Source organism: Drosophila sechellia, chromosome 2R (genome assembly GCF_004382195.2).
Source record: "Drosophila sechellia strain sech25 chromosome 2R, ASM438219v1, whole genome shotgun sequence".
Classification (NCBI taxonomy): Eukaryota; Metazoa; Arthropoda; class Insecta; order Diptera; family Drosophilidae; genus Drosophila; species Drosophila sechellia.
The window spans coordinates 8,341,835-8,360,099 of NC_045950.1; the positions used below are offsets into that span (position 1 = coordinate 8,341,835).

The 18,265-nt window shown below is 47.5% G+C and overlaps 4 protein-coding genes across 5 annotated transcripts; 1 reads left to right on the plus strand and 3 right to left on the minus strand.

Moving 5' to 3' along the window:
• Positions 1-145: 145 nt before the first annotated feature.
• Positions 146-6,854, plus strand: LOC6608778. The gene is made up of 7 exons (XM_002033463.2): positions 146-317; positions 864-1,361; positions 1,427-2,227; positions 2,292-2,597; positions 3,031-3,163; positions 5,102-6,330; positions 6,391-6,854. Exons 2-7 carry the CDS (start codon positions 897-899, stop codon positions 6,670-6,672), a joined length of 3,216 nt encoding a protein of 1,071 aa, XP_002033499.2. The 5' UTR covers positions 146-317; positions 864-896; the 3' UTR covers positions 6,673-6,854.
• On the minus strand, positions 2,659-4,801 carry LOC6608779 (probable cytochrome P450 6g2). The gene is made up of 2 exons (XM_002033464.2): positions 3,516-4,801; positions 2,659-3,456 (listed from the first exon to the last, which is right to left on the minus strand). Exons 1-2 carry the CDS (start codon positions 4,785-4,787, stop codon positions 3,169-3,171), a joined length of 1,560 nt encoding a protein of 519 aa, XP_002033500.1. The 5' UTR covers positions 4,788-4,801; the 3' UTR covers positions 2,659-3,168.
• On the minus strand, positions 6,784-13,292 carry LOC6608781 (proteasome-associated protein ECM29 homolog). Its single transcript, XM_032715691.1, has 9 exons — positions 13,198-13,292; positions 12,945-13,075; positions 11,961-12,841; positions 11,420-11,905; positions 10,891-11,357; positions 10,475-10,837; positions 9,773-10,411; positions 8,477-9,708; positions 6,784-8,422 (listed from the first exon to the last, which is right to left on the minus strand). The coding sequence occupies exons 1-9, from the start codon at positions 13,223-13,225 to the stop codon at positions 6,983-6,985; spliced, it is 5,667 nt and encodes a 1,888-aa protein (XP_032571582.1). The 5' UTR covers positions 13,226-13,292; the 3' UTR covers positions 6,784-6,982.
• Positions 13,293-13,713: 421 nt separating this feature from the next.
• Positions 13,714-15,195, minus strand: LOC6608784 (40S ribosomal protein S11). 2 transcript variants are annotated; one of them, XM_032715692.1, is made up of 4 exons: positions 15,165-15,195; positions 14,510-14,635; positions 14,228-14,433; positions 13,714-13,988 (listed from the first exon to the last, which is right to left on the minus strand). In XM_032715692.1, the coding sequence occupies exons 1-4, from the start codon at positions 15,174-15,176 to the stop codon at positions 13,865-13,867; spliced, it is 468 nt and encodes a 155-aa protein (XP_032571583.1). In that variant the 5' UTR covers positions 15,177-15,195; the 3' UTR covers positions 13,714-13,864. The 2 variants fall into 2 exon arrangements, with proteins under 2 accessions (XP_032571583.1, XP_032571584.1); XM_032715693.1 differs by lacking the exon at positions 14,510-14,635 and adding an exon at positions 14,818-14,940 and having other exon boundaries at positions 15,165-15,191.
• Between the last annotated feature and the right edge of the window lie 3,070 nt (positions 15,196-18,265).

Consider the following 18,265-nt stretch of genomic DNA (forward strand, 5'->3'; position numbering starts at 1 on the left):
GTAATTATTTTAGAATCCCTCTGGATTTGCTTTGGTTTGTTTGTCGTATTTTAAAGCTTTTTTCACCACACAGGTGAATTTATAAGTATGCACTTGATGCTATCTCAGAACTTTTGAGACTTTCGAGTATAAAAATGCAAACAACATTTCAAATCGCCCCAAGTGCGTTGCGTAGAGCTTTAATTGTCGGTTGTGTGCGCGGGAACTCAGAATTATTAGATTCACTAAAAGTTTCCTTGAAATCGCTTGAAAAACTGGTTGCGAATTAGGCCAGTTGCAAATAAGTTGTGTGACTAAAAAACCTGTGTATTTTCAAAGTAAGTTGTGAAATTCGGGCTAAAAAATTTGATATTTTAAGCTGAAATAGTCAGATGTCCTTGAAAGAACCCCACTTATAGAATTGAGGGGCGTTGTGAAAATTAAGATTACTTGGGATCCTATTACCAAAAGAACTAGAAATATATTTTGGATATTTGCTATATAGAAATTGTAGTCTTCATAAAGCTTAATATAAAAATCTTTGCTAGCCAATTTTTAGTGTCATATTTGCTGGCCGAAAAGGTATTCTACTTGGCTTTACAAGCAGCTTAGTTGGGTGCAGATATGGTGGGAATTACTATAAGCGTATCATAAACCGTCCTTGTAATGCTCCCACTATCATAACTAATTGTAATTCGCGTTGGAAATGGATAATGGCTGCTAAAAATAATTAAGGCGGCTGGTTTAATAGAATCTAGGTAAAAATGGGTAGCAAAACACTCTAGATTACTTTGAAACCATCGACCATTTGAAATGCGATCGAGATAAGATAATGCTGAGGAGGGCACTGGCACTTGATTAATAGTTCAAGCGATTTATTTCAGAGTGGCTATTCCCATTACATCGACATACCCAAGATGGTGTTGACCGAGGTCCTCTTCGTGGTGGTCGCCGCCCTGGTGGCGCTGTATACCTGGTTCCAACGCAACCATAGCTATTGGCAGCGCAAGGGCATCCCCTATATCCCGCCCACGCCGATCATTGGCAACACCAAGGTGGTCTTCAAGATGGAGAACTCCTTTGGCATGCACCTGTCGGAGATATACAACGATCCGCGGCTGAAGGACGAGGCTGTGGTGGGCATCTACTCCATGAACAAGCCAGGCTTGATTATACGCGACATAGAGCTGATCAAATCCATTCTGATCAAGGATTTCAATCGGTTCCACAACCGATACGCCCGCTGCGATCCACACGGCGATCCCTTGGGCTATAATAACCTGTTCTTCGTCAGGGATGCCCATTGGAAGGACATTCGCACCAAGCTCACTCCCGTTTTCACCAGCGGCAAGGTCAAGCAGATGTATACCCTGATGCAGGAGGTAAGGATTTGTCTTGGAACTTCTTTATTCCTATAGAGGATTAAACATACATATATGCTGTGCAGATTGGAAACGATCTGGAGCTGGCACTGCAGAGGCAAGGCGAGAATAACTCGGGGAGTTTCATTACGGAGATTAAGGAGATCTGCGCCCAGTTCTCCACGGACAGCATAGCTACTATTGCATTTGGCATCCGTGCCAACAGCCTGCAGAATCCCAACGCGGAGTTCCGTAACTACGGACGCAAGCTGTTCACCTTCACTGTAGCCCGTGCCAAGGACTTCTTCGTGGCCTTCTTCCTGCCCAAGCTGGTGTCGCTGATGCGCATTCAGTTCTTTACGCCGGACTTCTCCCACTTCATGCGCAGCACCATTGGCCACGTTATGGAGGAGCGAGAGCGATCGGGCCTGCTCCGCAATGATCTGATTGATGTCTTGGTGACTCTGCGCAAAGAGGCGGCTGCCGAGCCTTCGAAGCCTCACTATGCCAAGAACCAGGACTTCCTGGTGGCCCAGGCAGGCGTGTTCTTTACGGCGGGATTCGAGACCTCCTCCTCGACCATGTCCTTTGCCCTGTACGAGCTGGCCAAGCATCCAGAGATGCAGCAACGCCTGCGCGAGGAGATCAAGGAAGCTTTGGTGGAGGGCGGTGGGTCATTGAGCTACGAGAAGATCCAGTCCCTGGAGTATCTGGCCATGGTAGTGGACGAGGTGCTGCGCATGTATCCGGTGCTGCCGTTCCTGGACCGCGAGTACGAGAGTATGCAGGGACAGCCGGACTTGAGCCTGAAGCCGTTCTACGACTATACCCTCGAGAACGGAACCCCTGTGTTCATACCCATCTATGCACTGCATCATGATCCAAAGGTATTCCATCCTATTGATAGGTTCATAAGACCCCCCCCCCCTCTAACTATCTGGTTATCCCTAGTACTGGACCAATCCCCGCCAGTTCGATCCGGAGCGCTTCTCACCCGCGAACCGCAAGAACATAGTGGCCATGGCATATCAACCCTTCGGATCTGGGCCACACAACTGCATTGGCAGCCGGATTGGCCTGCTCCAGAGCAAGCTGGGCCTGGTCAGCCTGCTGAAGAATCACTCGGTGCGCAGCTGCAAGGCCACCATGAAGGACATGAAATTCGATCCCAAGGGTTTCGTGCTCCAGGCGGATGGTGGCATCCACTTGGAGATAGTAAACGATCGCCTCTACGAGCAGAGCGCTCCATCGATCCAATGAATCTGAACTGTGTGATCTGTAGTACACGTATGGATACATACATATATGGAATAAGTGATTAGTTGGATGGGGTAATCGCCTTCTGACAGCTGGCATTCGCCTGAGTTATGATGCACATTATACAATAATCCGTGTGTCAGCAGCGCAGCCTAGTCTACTAAATAAAAACAAAATCATTATCTAATTACATTTAATCTGCGTGCTGAGCAGCTAGCTACTCAATTGCGCCACCAATAAATAAATGCAATAAATGCAATCTTCACGATTATAAATCCAGTGCAAAGGCATCTCCAAAATGTAACAATAAACCAATAGCTCCCATCTGGGGAATAAGTAGAGTCTATACAGATGAGTTTGGATCTAAAGATGTATTATATGTGTATATTCGCCGGCGATGGAACACGCAATTTGCCAATCAAATTGCCTTTAAGATGCGACACCAGCTCAATTTTTAACCCCCAAACACGCGACTCCGGTGCTTAGTTTCCATTCAGTTGTTGTTGGCTCCATAGGCTCCCCACCCAGGAAAGAAGTATCCAGATTATCCCATATCCCATATCCAGGTGAGTTAGACGCCCAAAGGATCGCGAACCAGTCTAATTTGAATGCCGCCCTTGGCTTGGGTAATGATGGCCTTGGGGTCCAGCTGCATGCGATGGGGTGTGCGCTCCGAGGTGGTTATCATGTGGTTGCGCAGCAGGTAAGCCAGACCCACCTTCGCCTGGAGATAACCAAAACGTTCGCCGATGCAGCCATGCGGACCCAGGCCGAAGGGCATGTAGGTGTAGGGCGTGTGGAGCTTGCGATTCTCGGGGGAGAATCTTTCAGGCAGGAATTTTCGCGGTTGAGGAAAGTACTGGAAAAGGGAAATCCCTACATATTGTATCCAAAAGAATGAGTATCCTCTCAACCCACCTGGGGATCCATGTGCAGGGCATAGCAGGGTATGTAAACGGGCATGCCCTTGGGCACCACGAACTTGTTGTGGAACGGCGCCAGCGAGTAATCCTTCCCAGAAGTGCACTCGCGATCCAAAAACGGGAGTGGCGGATACATGCGCAGCACCTCCAGCAGAATCATATGCATGAATTCTAGTGACTCGATCATCTTTAGCGTCACCTGACCCCCACTTTCGACCAGTGCGTCTTTGATCTCGTCGCGCAGGCGCTGCTGTACGTCCGCATCTTTGGCCAACTCGTACATCGCGAATGCCATGGTCGAGGAGGAGGACTCAAAGCCGGCGGTGAAGAAGAGTACAGCCTGGGCAACCAGGATGTCGCCCTCGAACAGAAATTGATCCTTGATCCCCGATTCCTTCGCCATCTGCGTGCTCCTACGGAACTCAATGAGAATGTCGATGAGATCGTTGCGTTTCTGTCCGGATTTCTCTCGCTCCGACATCACATAGTTGATGGTCTTGCGAAGGAAAAGAGTGGCCTCAGCCGGCACCACCTTGAACCTAAGTAACGGAACCAGGTGGGGCAGGAAAAACACCAGTGTGATCTCCGCCGCACGCCGCAGGTTGAACTCGAACACAGATCGTCCATGGCGGCGGAACTCGCACTTCGGATCCGTGAAACTGTTGGCACTCACTCCGTACGCCACTGTGGCTATCACATCCGTGGTGTAGAGAGCACACAGCTCCTTGGCCTCCAAGTCGAAGCAGCGCATCCGCTCGTTGTGCAGCGGCTGCTGGCGGAGATGGGCATCCAAGCTGGCGCCCACCTCCTCGATCAGGGGAAACATCTGCTTCAGTCGATTGCCGGTGAAGAAGGGCGATAGCTTCAAACGCACCTCTTTCCAGGCGGGATTCTTCAGGAAGAATATGTTCTGGGATCCCAAGGGATCGCCCTTGGGGTCGGAGTTCGAGTACCGGTTGGAGAATCCAGCGAAGTCCTTGACCAGGATATTCCTCACCATTTCGGGGTCTCTCAAAAGCAGCGCCGGCTTGTGGAACACATGGATGCCCACGAAGGGTTCTTTTTCCGCATCGGGATGATTATACAATTGGCATATAAATTCCGCGGGACTCATCCGCATGTTGAGCAGTCCCATCAGGTTGCCCACTATCCATTTGGGGCTGATTTCACGTACTTCCATTCGCCGCCAATAGGAGTAATGCTGCTGCAGCGCCAGAAAGGCAATCCCTATTAGGGATCCCACGAGGATCAACAGTACCAGTTCCATGCTAACGCCACCAAACGAAGTGTCCAACTGGCTCAAAAATTGCAAGCTCAACTGGGTTAAAGCTTTGGGTAAGCGGAAACTCTAGTATGGGATCATCAAGATGATCCTGAGTGCGGTGAATGAATCTATTTGTGAATGGAAGTGCTCGTCGAGATACTAAGTGGGTCAGGTTCAAATCATGCATATGGAAATGGGTTTTTTGGCGGTCGCGTACAAGGTCTCCTCATTCAAAAGTACGACTTTACGGATTTTAGCTATCTTTACCAGCATTATATATATTTCAGAGTAATAATATTCCAACTTATATCTTATAGACACCATGCTGCTCATCTGGCTGCTATTGCTCACCATTGTGACACTTAATTTTTGGTTGAGACACAAGTACGACTACTTCAGGAGTCGTGGGATTCCGCACCTGCCACCCTCCTCTTGGTCACCAATGGGCAATCTGGGACAACTTCTATTCCTGCGCATTTCTTTTGGCGATCTCTTTCGGCAGCTCTACGCAGATCCACGAAATGGTCAGGCGAAGATCGTTGGCTTCTTTATCTTCCAAACACCGGCGATTATGATTCGGGATCCGGAGCTAATCCGCCAGGTGTTGATTAAGAATTTCAACAACTTTCTCAACCGATTCGAATCGGCGGACGCCGGAGATCCCATGGGTGCACTGACGCTACCGCTGGCTAAGTACCATCACTGGAAGGAAAGTCGGCAGTGCATGTCCCAGCTCTTCACCAGCGGCCGTATGCGGGATGTCATGTACCGCCAAATGTTGGATGTGGCCATCGACCTGGAGCAGTACCTGAACAGGAAGCTGGGGGATCGGCTGAAGCGCGTTCTGCCACTGGAAAGAATGTGCCAGTTGTACACCACCGACGTGACGGGAAGTCTCTTCTATAGCCTGAATGTCGGCGGATTGCGTCGTGGGCGATCCGAGTTGCTAACGAAAACCAAGGAACTATTTAACACCAATCCTCGCAAGGTTCTTGACTTCATGAGTGTATTCTTTCTGCCCAAGTGGACGGGTCTGCTGAAGGCGAAAGTTTTTACCGAAGACTATGCGCGCTATATGAGGCACTTGGTGGAGGATCATCACGAGCCCACCAAAGGAGATCTCATCAATCAATTACAGCACTTTCAGTTGAGCCGCTCATCCAACCACTATTCCCAGCATCCGGACTTTGTTGCCTCGCAGGCGGGCATTATACTGCTGGCCGGATTTGAAACATCCTCAGCCCTGATGGGATTCACTCTCTATGAGCTGGCCAAGGCGCCGGATATTCAAGAACGACTGAGGAGGGAGCTACGAGAAGCCTTCAACTCCACTGCTACCCTGAGTTATGACACACTGATGACTCTGCCCTATCTCAAAATGGTGTGTTTGGAGGCACTGCGTCTCTATCCGGCTGCTGCTTTCGTCAACAGAGAATGCACCAGCTCAGCATCCGAGGGATTCTCTCTGCAGCCACATGTGGATTTCGTAATTCCACCAGGGATGCCAGCATACATTTCAATACTCGGCCTCCACCGCGATGAAAGGGTAGGATTAAAACCAAATGTGATCATAATCCTAACTTACTTATGACAATCCAAATTCCAGTTTTGGCCGGAGCCCTGCCTCTTTGATCCCGAGAGATTCGCTCCGGAGCGGTCTAGGCACATTCACCCGATGACCTACATACCCTTTGGAGCTGGTCCACATGGCTGCATTGGTAGTCGCCTGGGCGTCCTCCAACTGAAACTGGGCATAGCGCACTTTTTAAAACAATATTGGGTTGAGACTTGCGAACGAACAGTGTCGGAGATTCGCTTCAATCCAAAGTCCTTCATGTTGGAGTCTCAGAATGAGATATACCTAAGATTCTGCAGGAGTAGTTTGTAGAGTTATAGGCATCCTAAAACAATCGGCTGTGATATGTAATCACCTCTGTTCCTATAATCTAAATAGAACCCTAATGTTCCGAAAACTTTGAACTTAAAACGAAGCGGAAAGTATTTATGATAGTATATTTAAGGTTTCCTTACACTCCTGGATCAATGAATCACAATAGAAAATTATCTTCATTCAAGTTGCTTAATCATTTTTGCCAAAGTTAGATGTTTTATTTAACGCTTACCCCCTTTTATAAAATCTACCCAAGGCAGGTTTTTTGGCCACGCACACATCCTTGAAATCCTTATTATAATATGACTTAATTCTGTGCATTCAACTTGCTTAGCTTCTCTTCGATGTCCTTGATGCGACACCGGATTTCCGGCGCCGAATCGCGCTGGAACTTTTCCAAATTCGATTCGAAGCTCTGCTTGATCAACCTCAGTGGCTGCTGGTTTCCGTTACCACTCAGCCGCTTGATCAGCATAAGAACGATGTTGAGCGCCTCCTTTTTCAAACCGGAATGAGGAACTCCAGCGGCAAGAGCAACTGCAGCCAAAACATCTGTGCAAATCTTCTCGACAATGGCCTCTCGGGTTTTTGGCGCCGGATCCTCTGTCTTGATCTTCTTCTCCTGGTTTATCTGCGGCAGATCGGGCAATTGAGCAGACTCATCGAAGACATGGAGCCGTTCGATATACTTGGTAAGTGCGGCCAGCAGACTGACCTGCACTGGGCGAGTGCTCTCCGCCAGAATGCTCGTACAGTTTTCGGCAAAGAAGAGTTGGTAGCGGTGCTGCGTCTCGATGGAGTGACGCGGCCATGATTTGCCCAGTGTCTCCCACACAACCTCCTTTAGTCGATTGAGTGTTTGAGCCCGCTTGTTGCGCTCGTCGGCCGACAGTTCCTGACTGGTGCTGGGCTCGTCCTCGTCGTCGGACTCCTTGCGCAGCTCCTTCTTTTCCAGCAGGTTCCAGCTCATGTTGTACACTTCTTCAAAGCGATCCGCCTCCAGTTGATCGAGAATTTCGCCAAGAGAAGCCAGGGCCATGGTGCGATAAACGGGTTCCCTCTTTCTTGCTTCCCTCATGGCGGCGTCGATGATGCTGGAACAGATTTGATGGTTCCGATCCAATCCTTTGGTGAGTCTGGCCAAAGCTTGTAACAGCCGCTCTTTGCCCTCAAAAGTGCGTCCTTGCAGACCGCTTAGGAGGAGTTTGATCAACCTCAATCGGTCGGGCTCATCCAAGGAGCTACTTAAGCGAGTGGCTATCGTTTGGATCGCATTCGCTGCCTGCGCCTTACGCGACCAGCTGGCATCGGTGAGAGATGACTCCAGTTTGGGTATAATCACATTTAGATTGAGACGGATGCCCGCGTCACCTGGGCCAACGTCGTTCCACAGATCCTTCCACAGCTCGACATTAGATTTCGTCTCTTCATTGGGCTCTTCATGCATGGCAAAGAAGATCAGTGGCAACATACTGTCCATGTAGTCCTTGAGTAGTTCATGGTGACGCTTGTTAATGGACTGAATGGTAAGTGCAATGGAGCGATTTCCTGGCTGCTCGGCATACAGTTCTTCCAGCTTAGTGAATAGACTTTTGATCGACTGCTCTTTAGCCAAGCCCAACAGGTGGCCAATTGCACTGGCGTTGTACTTGCGCACAGTGGCGTTGCGATCCTTGATGCCCACAAAGCAGGCACGTATGTATTTTCCCACCAAAGGTGTCATCTCCTTGCCTAAGCGAATGCTAATCTGTAATGATTTCGATGCTGTAAACGATTTAAATCTACTATTATCCATACCTACCAGACAAACAAAATGCGCACAGCCAATCTTGGTTCCGAGGTTGACACTACCCTTCATGAGCTCCAGCACTTCGGGCGTCATCTTCTCCAAAACGTTATAGTCTATATAACGCACACACTTCCCAATGGTTTCCATGGTATGAAGCGACTTGGCAGCCTCCGCTCGTAGCGTATCCACCGCCTCCTGGGCCTCATTGTCCGCACCCAAGCGAGTGGATACGTAGGAGAGCTTGGTGTTCTCCAACTCGCCAGTGGCTCGTAGCAGGCAGGGAATCAGGGTGGCGAGATGCGGGGCAATGAGCGCTCCCGAGGAATCAATCATGTCGGAGATGGTCTTGATGCTAACTCTACGTATTTCGGGCACCTTGTGACCCACTCCGGTTTCTAGCAAAAATGGCAATGTCGATGATGCTACGGCTGTCCCGGATTTGCCATGATCCGATGACGATGCGATGACACACAGCTTGCCGAGGAATGAGGCAGTTCCGTTTGCAGCGACCCGTGTGCCCTCATGAATGTCATCCATCACACGAAACAGTTGGAACCATAGCTCTTTCAGCTCCGGCTCAGGAACCTCATCCACTTCCATACTGTTAGCGGGGAGAGCACGACGAACCTGCTCCTCCGAGCGTAGCTTAAGACCGTTGGGACGCTTCAGGAGATCTCTTACTGCCAGGCAGCAGGCGATTCGCACTCGCCACTCCTTGCAAGTGAGATTGTCCAGCAGCTCACGCAATATTTCCCAGTAGTAACGCTCGGTCACTTCCTTTGAGTCAGTCACAATTGTATCCCAAATGGAGATCATTGAGTTCTGAATTTTGGGTGTGGGATCGTACTTGTACCGATAGAGGCGCGGAATGATCTTGCCCAGATATGGCTGCATCTTCTGCCTGGACTCGGCAGAGAGCGTTTTCAATCCAAAAGCAGCACCCAGTTTGCTGGTCCATGTAGCATTATGATTGGCCAGCTGCATGAACTGATAGATCATGTCCGGCTGATTGAGATCGGACGCCAGGGAGCACAGCTCCTTGTAGGTAGTGATGTTGCCCCCCGTTGGAGTTTTACCCAGCATTCCTTCGGCAAAGAGTTCAGTGTCTGGGGATACTTGATTGACCTTTCGTTTTCCTCCAATCAGTTGATCCAACAGCGAGTTTGCCAAATCACTTTGGCTTCCAGAATCCGATAGCGAGTAGACCAGTCCCAGGCCCCGGGAAGCCACATCCTGAACAAACTCTGATAAAGGAACATATAAAGTTTATAAATTTTGCACAAAATATTGAAGTGATTAATAACCTACCGCTATCATCTGAAAGAAGTTCGGTGAAAGCGAACTGCAACAGCTCTTTTTTGGCCAATACAGCTGGACGTTGGCTGCAGTGCTTCACCACAGCTAGAAGCCACACGGATATGGCTTGGCGGGAATGCGGATTGGGATCGGTGACCAGACGTATTAGCGAGTTCAGGAAATGATCAAAGTCGCCATCGTTGCAGTGCTTATTAACAAACTTCTCATCGGGTGGCCCCTTGTTCACATCATAGCCACAAAGTGTGTTTACGATCGCTTCCGAAATGGCTATGTTTAGAGCAGCATCCTTATTAATCTTGGTCAGGGCAAGAAACTTCTCCAAGTTGCGTTTGGTGAAGTGTTCGCCGTCGCCAATAGCCAGATATCCGAGACATCTGGCTGAGTCCTCACGAATCTTCTGACGCGCTGAGGAGCTTCGCAGTAATTGAAAGACGACGCCAAATATAACAAGCTTTGTCGAGGAATCTATGCTCGTATACTCGGTCATCTCCTCGTCGTCTTCGTCTCCATCGTTGGATGGAACCTGGATCTCCACGGGGACGTTTGGTATTTCCACAGCCTTGCCGATCATTGAGATGCATTTCACTGCTGCCGACACCAGCAACCATTGGGATTCGCAGAGGGATTTTGCTGGATAAAAACGAAGATACATGCATTTTTGGATCTTCCTTAAATGTCGTGCCGATAACTTACAGATTATCTTTACCGCATTAACAAACTGCGGCCAGGCAGCAAAGTCCTTGGTCTTATTCTCTTGCTTAAGCATAGCAATTTTGCGATTGAAGGTGTGACCCACCACAAGAAGCCAACCATGCTTGTGCTCCAATGTTTTTTGTGTTAGGCTATTCAGGCATTCACCCACTTCTTCATCGAATTTTTCATCGAAGAGACCAAAAGCCCAGAGAATACCATAGACTTGAGCCACATTGATACGCATAGTCTCGGATACATCCTTCAAAGTGTTGCCCAGTGGTTCCAGCAGATGCAGCTGCTTAGCAGCAAAGAGTTCCGGAGCGGCATTCAACAGATCATATAGGCAAATGAGATTGGATTCGCCTAGGAATTAAAAATAGTTATAAAGTTATATTTCAATCCATTTGCTAACTTACTTCTCTTGGCCTCCACGCTTCGCTGCACAAACTGCATATATTTATGGAGTGCATTATCCTCCGTATCATCGTAATGCAAGGTTATGTACTTGCGCAGCTCATGGGTGTACTTCTCGTCGCCGGGAGCAGCAACTACTCCAGCCGAGTACCACAGGCACAGACGCAGATAATCTAGAATCTCCTCGTAGACCTCCAGGCTGTAGGGCAGCTTAGTACGGCCAACTACCACGCAAGCCGTGTTCTTTTTCAGGCGTTTGTCGGCCATCTCATGGACGTGCGACATCATCACCTCGAAGCTGGGTAGCAGAACTCTACGCTGCTCCAGGGACAGGTGATTGAAGTCACTAATAGATTCGCTGCTTATGCGGTTCTTAGCCTGATCAATGGAAGAGAGCATGCTGTAATTTACGTGATCCTTCTTCGAGGTGCCGTACAAGTAAGTGGTCACATTCTCGCGTAGGGAATTTCTGGTAAATGCAAATCATAATTAATTACAGAAATTAGCTCCATAAAACTATAACAAACATACCGCTCCCCTGCAATGAGTAGCAAAAGGTATCTGGCTGGTGCATAGTACTCCGGATAGCAGCTGGTGAGGAAAACACTGGTCACATTCTGCACGATCTGCACCTTGGACTCCGCATTGTCCAGCAGCATGGCCAATAGCAGGTGCTGTTGGCCATCCAGTTTCACGCTTGAGGAATCGACATGCTCATCCACCTCCATTGCATCGCTCTTTTCCTTGGTCTTCCAAGCGAATGCGGGAGCCATCGAAACCAATGCTTCCCTTATGGATGAGTGCAATTCTGGTGCACAGCTGGCCAGATTGTTGAAGTACCCAAGGACTAGTTTCAGATCCTGGCTTACGTCTTGCGGAAAACTGCGAGCGTGTTGCGCCAAAGCGGAATATGCTGCATTTTGCACATCATTCGGTTCGTTGGAGTCACGTCCAATGATTTTGGTGATGCCGGTAAGTATTACCTTGGAAACCTTCGAGACCAGTTCGCGGGGACCCCTAGGGCAACAAAAATGTATTTAATTATATGGGTTGGAAATTATGGTAAACTTACTCTCTAAGGACCAGTTCCATAAACTGTAGCGCCAGGACCTTGCACTTCTGGTTGGTGTTTGTACCGAAGAAGCCATCAAAGGTCACCTGCAGGCCCTTGGTGACGTTAATGCTTTTGCCACGGCACTTGATGAGGTACTGCAGCAATTTTTGGCGCACTCGGGCGCAGCAGGGACGTGTCTGGCGGTCAGTTAACTTGTTTTGGTTGCCAGCGAACAGAGTGTACAACGGGGCAGTCACCGCTGGGTTGCTGAAATCCAGCATTGTGCAGAGCTTGCTCAGTTCTGTGATTGCTGGAGTGGCTACGCTGAAGCGTGTGTCCGCGGAAGCCACCACCAGTGGCACGAAGATCTGCAAATCACTAAAGACACTGGCGCACAGGAAACGAACTATTCCCTTCTTGACCTTTTCCAGCTCCTCGGCGCGCCAATTGTATGCGATGATGCGCGTAAAACTGTACGGGCTCAGGCCCGGAGGCACATCCTGTTCCTGGGTGATGCCATAGGGCAGGAGGAGCACATCCTGTAGCAGTGCCAGAAAGTTTGCACAGATGGATGGCTTGTCCTGCAGATCAAGTAGCTTTGAGCGCTGCTCCGGGTCGTCGGGAATCTTTATGTCCGACAGTATGGGCAGCAGCAGGGCGAACAGCTTGTCCTGGTAGCTCTCCAGCTTGTCCTCGCAGCCCACCACTTTGCTGGCCAGTGCAGTCTGTTGTTCCACCGCCAGACGCGGAAAGCCCATAGTAATGAATATGATGGCGAAGTTCTTGAGGAAGGTGCTGCTATCCTGGGCGGCATACTGATCCAGCAGTGCCTCCACGGGTATTTGCACATGTCCGCGCGACGAGAGCCGCCTCTTGATATGGGTGAGCACTTCTACGACCTAAACAAAATTTGCATTAGTCAACCAGCCAATTTTGCAATGTCACGATGCGAGAAGGGTGTAGGAAACCACCCAGCCAATCGTTGTTTGGCCATGCACTTGCCTTCGTGCGCACCGTATTATGTGGCGAGTTCATTTTGAGGATCACCGGTGTCAGGAACTTTCCCACAGCGGCTTCCAGCTTTTCATCCGAGTCCGCATTTCCCAGACGCAACAGGACGCGCTCCAGAAGCTCTGAAATTGAAGGATTAGCGTGGGTTTTTTTGGCACAGCTTTGGTGTATTATCTAGCCCATCTCTTCAATTCGCTGATGATGCTTAAAGGTTGATGCACATAATACTAATTTTAATTTTTACCAATTTCTGCATTCGGTCCAGTTTCCATTTTTCTGCTTTATTTTTGTTTCCCTGTTTCAGTGTTACCAGCTGTTGTGCTGAAAATTTCGCAGATGCCAATATTTGGCCACATTCGAAAGCTTTGCAACACTCAAACTTTTCGAAAGGAAACCGCCGCCAAATTCGAAAGTTTAACTAAAGCGAATCTCTTTGCCATTTAAATCATTCAACAAAAACGTAATTTGTAATCAATCAACTTTTATTTAAGAAAATCATATTAATAATGTGTAAGTTCTATGCAATTTGTGTCCATGTTCTTTCGATCGTCTTTTGTTCTGTAAAAAGTAAGAAATCATATCATCAGTATGGAATATTTAGATTCACTTCAAGAGGCTTTTTCTTTGATAAATATCAGTATTCTCATTTTCAATGAGAAGAGTCAAGGTTCTTCAGCAATTTGTTTTATGAAGACCGTCATGATTTTATCATCAGAATGCCAGTTGATAGCTGCTTTACAAAATAATATCATTTACACACCTTTTAATGGAATATCTGGCTGCACGACTGCTGAAATGCTGTGGAAACTGAGAGAAGACTGGAGAAAATCCATGGTTAAAGTTACTTTTTTTGTTTTATTCAAAAAGAATAATTGCTACAAATATTATCGCCCGAATGGTAGTTGTCCGCTCTAGTACTTCTTGAAGCTCTTCTTGGCTCCCTGACCCTTGCTCACTTTCAGAACGTTGAAGCGCACAGTCTTGGACAGAGGACGGCACTCACCAATGGTGACAATATCGCCATGCTCAACATCTCTGCAATAAAAGAAATACAACGATTTAGAAGGAGATCCTACAGTGTAAGTATAAAGCTAGCACAAGGCTTAGTTTCAGTATTTTTACATTTAGTAAAAGAGTCAAGTTCTTTCAGCAATTTTTTTTATGAAGACCGTCATGATTTTATCATCAGAGTATGAGCTATTAGGTCTCGTTTTTACACCTTCCATGTCATGAAGATGGAAAAACGGCTTCAGCAGAGCTTTGTTGATGTTTACCTGAACACAGGGGAGCAGTGGACGCTCATGTTGCGGTGACGCTTCTCGAAACGGCTGTATTTGCGCACAAAGTGCAGGTAGTCGCGTCGAATGACAATGGTGCGCTGCATCTTGGCCTTGCGGACAACGCCGGTCAGAATGCGACCACGAATCCTCACATCACCGGTCCATGGGCACTTCTTGTCGATGTAGGTACCATCGATGGCCTATAGCAGGGGGAGTATACGAATGTTGTTAGTGAAGGAATTCTACGCATTTCAAGGGCTATCTCCTGGGCATCACCTCACGGGGGGTCTTGAAACCGAGTCCCACATCGCGGGAGCGACGCAGCAGCTTCTTCTTGGTGATGCCGGGCTTGACCTTGCGGTTTAGGTTGACACCGAATTGTTTTTGGAAGGCGCGCTCGTTCTGGTTAGTTGGTCGTTCGGTTGGGATCGTGTATGGGGTTCAAGTGGGCGGTGGTGGTGGTGTCGGATCAACAGGCGGGCGACAGGCACGGGCGGGAACATTCGGCGTGCGTGGGAAGGCGTGAAATGGAAACAAACGAAGGGGGCGCAACATTAGTCGTGGTTTGTTCGGCTTCCTCTTACCTCCGCCGGAGCGCGGAAGCCCAGGCCAATTTGGCGATAGAACCGGGGCTTTTTCTTCAAGTTGGGACTCTTGCGACGCACTACGACCACCGCGTTTTGCTTGCGGAACGAGCGTTCGGTTTGCTGCAATATACATCATTTCGTGTTCACTATTGGCGACACCATGCGCTAAAGTGGGGTTAGGGCGAGGCTGGTCCAGGTTTCGCTTCCCATGGCGTTTGCCCGCTGCTCCATAGGTTCATCCATTCACTAGGCACTTACACTTTAGAGGGCATCTTGTTGCGGGCTCGTATGAGCCGTTTAACCCGCGTATTTCATTTATTTAGCACACTCTCGTGGAATCTTACCTGATCAGCCATGTTGATGAAAAAGGAAAGAACAATTCAGAGTGACCGTTTGCTGAATGGCGCCGCAAGTGGGACCGTCGCAGAGCAGTGCCGAAATACCAAACTGATGGAGGCGATAACTCAGGCTCTGTTAAGTTCAAGTTAAGCATTTTAGCACAGTGGCTTGTATTAGTAAATATTTCTAAATAAACAGTGGCTTGTAGTCTAAAATTCTTAAAACTATTACTAAATAATTTATATACTACTATGTGCATTTTTTGCACTGTATTGTAGTATATTGTATTATTTTGATTTTAATAATATTTAGCTTTTTCTGTTAAGCTAACATTTATTTTAATATTAACAGAGAGTTTAACACTTGCATTTATCCAGCCCTGTTTTGCAGTACACACTTAAGCCATGGTTGGAAGCTGTGCTAAACACCAAACATATTCCGAAAGATGGCGCCCTTGTGCAAATGGGGTGTTGACTTTTTGAATATTTTATTTGGCGCACTCGAATTTGCATATCTGCTGATTCAGATAGTTTGTCGCCGCTATTGACCTTCATCTTCTCGCCATTGACTAAGAATATTCAGTCAAAGCCAAGCCATGTTTTTCTCAAGCACCACTCAAGTACATAGTGCTCCACGCCAAGAAAAAAAAGGAAAATGCCTTTGTGCCTGCATTTTGTGGGCTTTCTTTCATTTGGCGGCACACAAACTCGCCGCACTTACAGGCGGAATACCTAGCGCGCTAATTCTCCACATGCCCCACGAATACGTCGGATTAAAAGTAATGACAACGTAAACGAGTGCCAGAAGAGCGGCCTTGAAATGCCGCCCACTTTCAAGGCGCAATCAGCAGCCGCGGCAGCCGTTGCAGCTGCTATAAATCCGTTTACGGCTAAACGTCACGGATGTGGCAAAGAATGCAGGACGAAGGAGGCTGCTTTCGCCCAGGCTCTGCCTGCTTTTCATTGCCATTGTTAATGCAGCTGTCTGCAGCATAAAATTGCGGCAAGTATTGCTGCAGCTGCTGTTGCTGCTGTTGCTGCTGCTGCTTTTGCTGCTGCTGCTGATGACCTTAACCTGCAAAAAAGGGGTTTGTGGGCGGGGCAGCAGGAGGAGGAGCTGCATTAGGCGTGGCATGCGTGTGAAGCTGGCGAAGGTTTTCCCAGTCGGCCTCTCGCCACGCTCGGCAATTTCACCTTGCCGAGCTCTGTGACGGCAATGAAATCCCTTTACAGTCCCTTAGCTGCTCCGCCACCGCCCATCGTCGCCACCCATCAAGGCCATGCTACACCGCCTGCTCGTCGTTTTGGAAATTCCTCAGGTAACTGAAACTGCTTGGGGTTGGGCTTATGGTTTACCTGTTACTATTGCGCCTTATGCGCCCAGGACATCATTCGGCATTATCGATTAAATAAGCCCCGGGACATCATAAACAGCAGTAAGAAAGTTTATAACTTTTTCGCTCGCTTATTATTATGATTTCCATGCTCATTGCCATTTCGGGTGTGGTGTTACTCTTGTTTGCCCGCGCAAATGAAAAAACATTTCCCAACTGCCAAAGTTCGAACAGTCAACAGTTAAAAATCGATGCTGGCTTATTTGTTACAGAGTCGAAATTCAATGGTACCAATGGCATAGCATAACTTGATAGGGTTTGCTCACCAATTCAATTTGGCGAAAATCATGACCTATACCTATTTTTAAAATCATAAAAAACGTTTTTTATTAAAAAGCAACTGCATTACTTTCAAGCATAGTTATTTATTTTAGTTATTATTTAGTTATCATGCCTTAAGTTTCAGAGAAAAAATGTAATCTAAATCTAAATTTCTATTTCTGTCATTTTCTCGACACTAAAATAGAATAAATAATATAAATTACCATCTATATGAAAAAAATACATACTACTATGCATTCTTGTTCAGTTTGTATGTATTTTCTTTAAATACATAATAATAAAATGTTGCTTAGTTTGTAAAAATAGCAAAGATGTTATTTAATGGATGCTAATAGTAAGAAAGTTATTTATTTCAGTTTTAACTAGACTATAAAAAAACAGTATGGCAAACACCTGCATAGGTTAAATGTAAGTGAACTAAATTTCCAGCTATAAAAGCTCGAGTATAAAAAATATAACTAAGCTCTTTAAAGTCTGGGCCAAAAGTTTTCGATGTTGCTCTCAAATTAAGAATATAATTTCCATGTTGACGGGAAGGGACACAGAGCGCAAAGCTAACGGCATCAAGTGCGCAGCTTAACGGTACATTAGGTAAACAGTGTTGTCAACTTGTCCGGCTTGGAAGAGGGGGCGGGGCTTGGGGCCGTTTGTGCCTCAGTATGGATTCTACACCACTGCATACACACACTTACTACTTGAAAGTGGATCGAAAAAGTGGAAAAATGGGGTTGGGGCGTCGCGAGACGGAACCATTGACCCCATGAATGGGAAAAGCTTCGGGGAAACTGAACTCTGAACTAGCGACAGAAAACAAAGCGGATCCCTGGTGGTAGCGGTTGACCAGGAATTCTAAGGCACCGACAAAAACGTATCCCACGATATTGATATGTTTAACAATTAATTTAAATAGACACTCAGGCCTAATAGGTTCAAATTTTGGTGATTTAATGATGATTTGTGTTTCTGTCTTTATGAACAGGAAGTTTTTCATGCCAATTGATATTTAGTGAGCATTGAATTCCAGCCGTTTTTAACATATTATGCTACTTATTTCTTCCTGTGTATAAAACCACCCAACCCCAAAACCCCCGAAAAAAGAAAGTTGGGGATTTGGTGTTCAGAACGTGTATTTGAAAAGTGACCGAGATAATTTTTGGCATGCTTTGTTTGGTTTTACTTTCACCATCGTTTCGCCCACCTCCCGGCCCATGCAATTTTGATGAGCAGCAGCTGGGTTGCGGTTGAGCCCCTGGGCTTGGGTCTGGAAAAAACCCCCCCGAAAACCTCCAACCCCATGGATGGCCCCAAAAAGCACCCCTACCGTGAACCTGCCCGCTCTTTGGGTTGTTTAAGCAAGTAAATTTATGCGTTGCGCGTGGGGAAATGGAATGGGATGGGTGTGCGAAGGTGCCCCAACTGCCTTTATCTTTC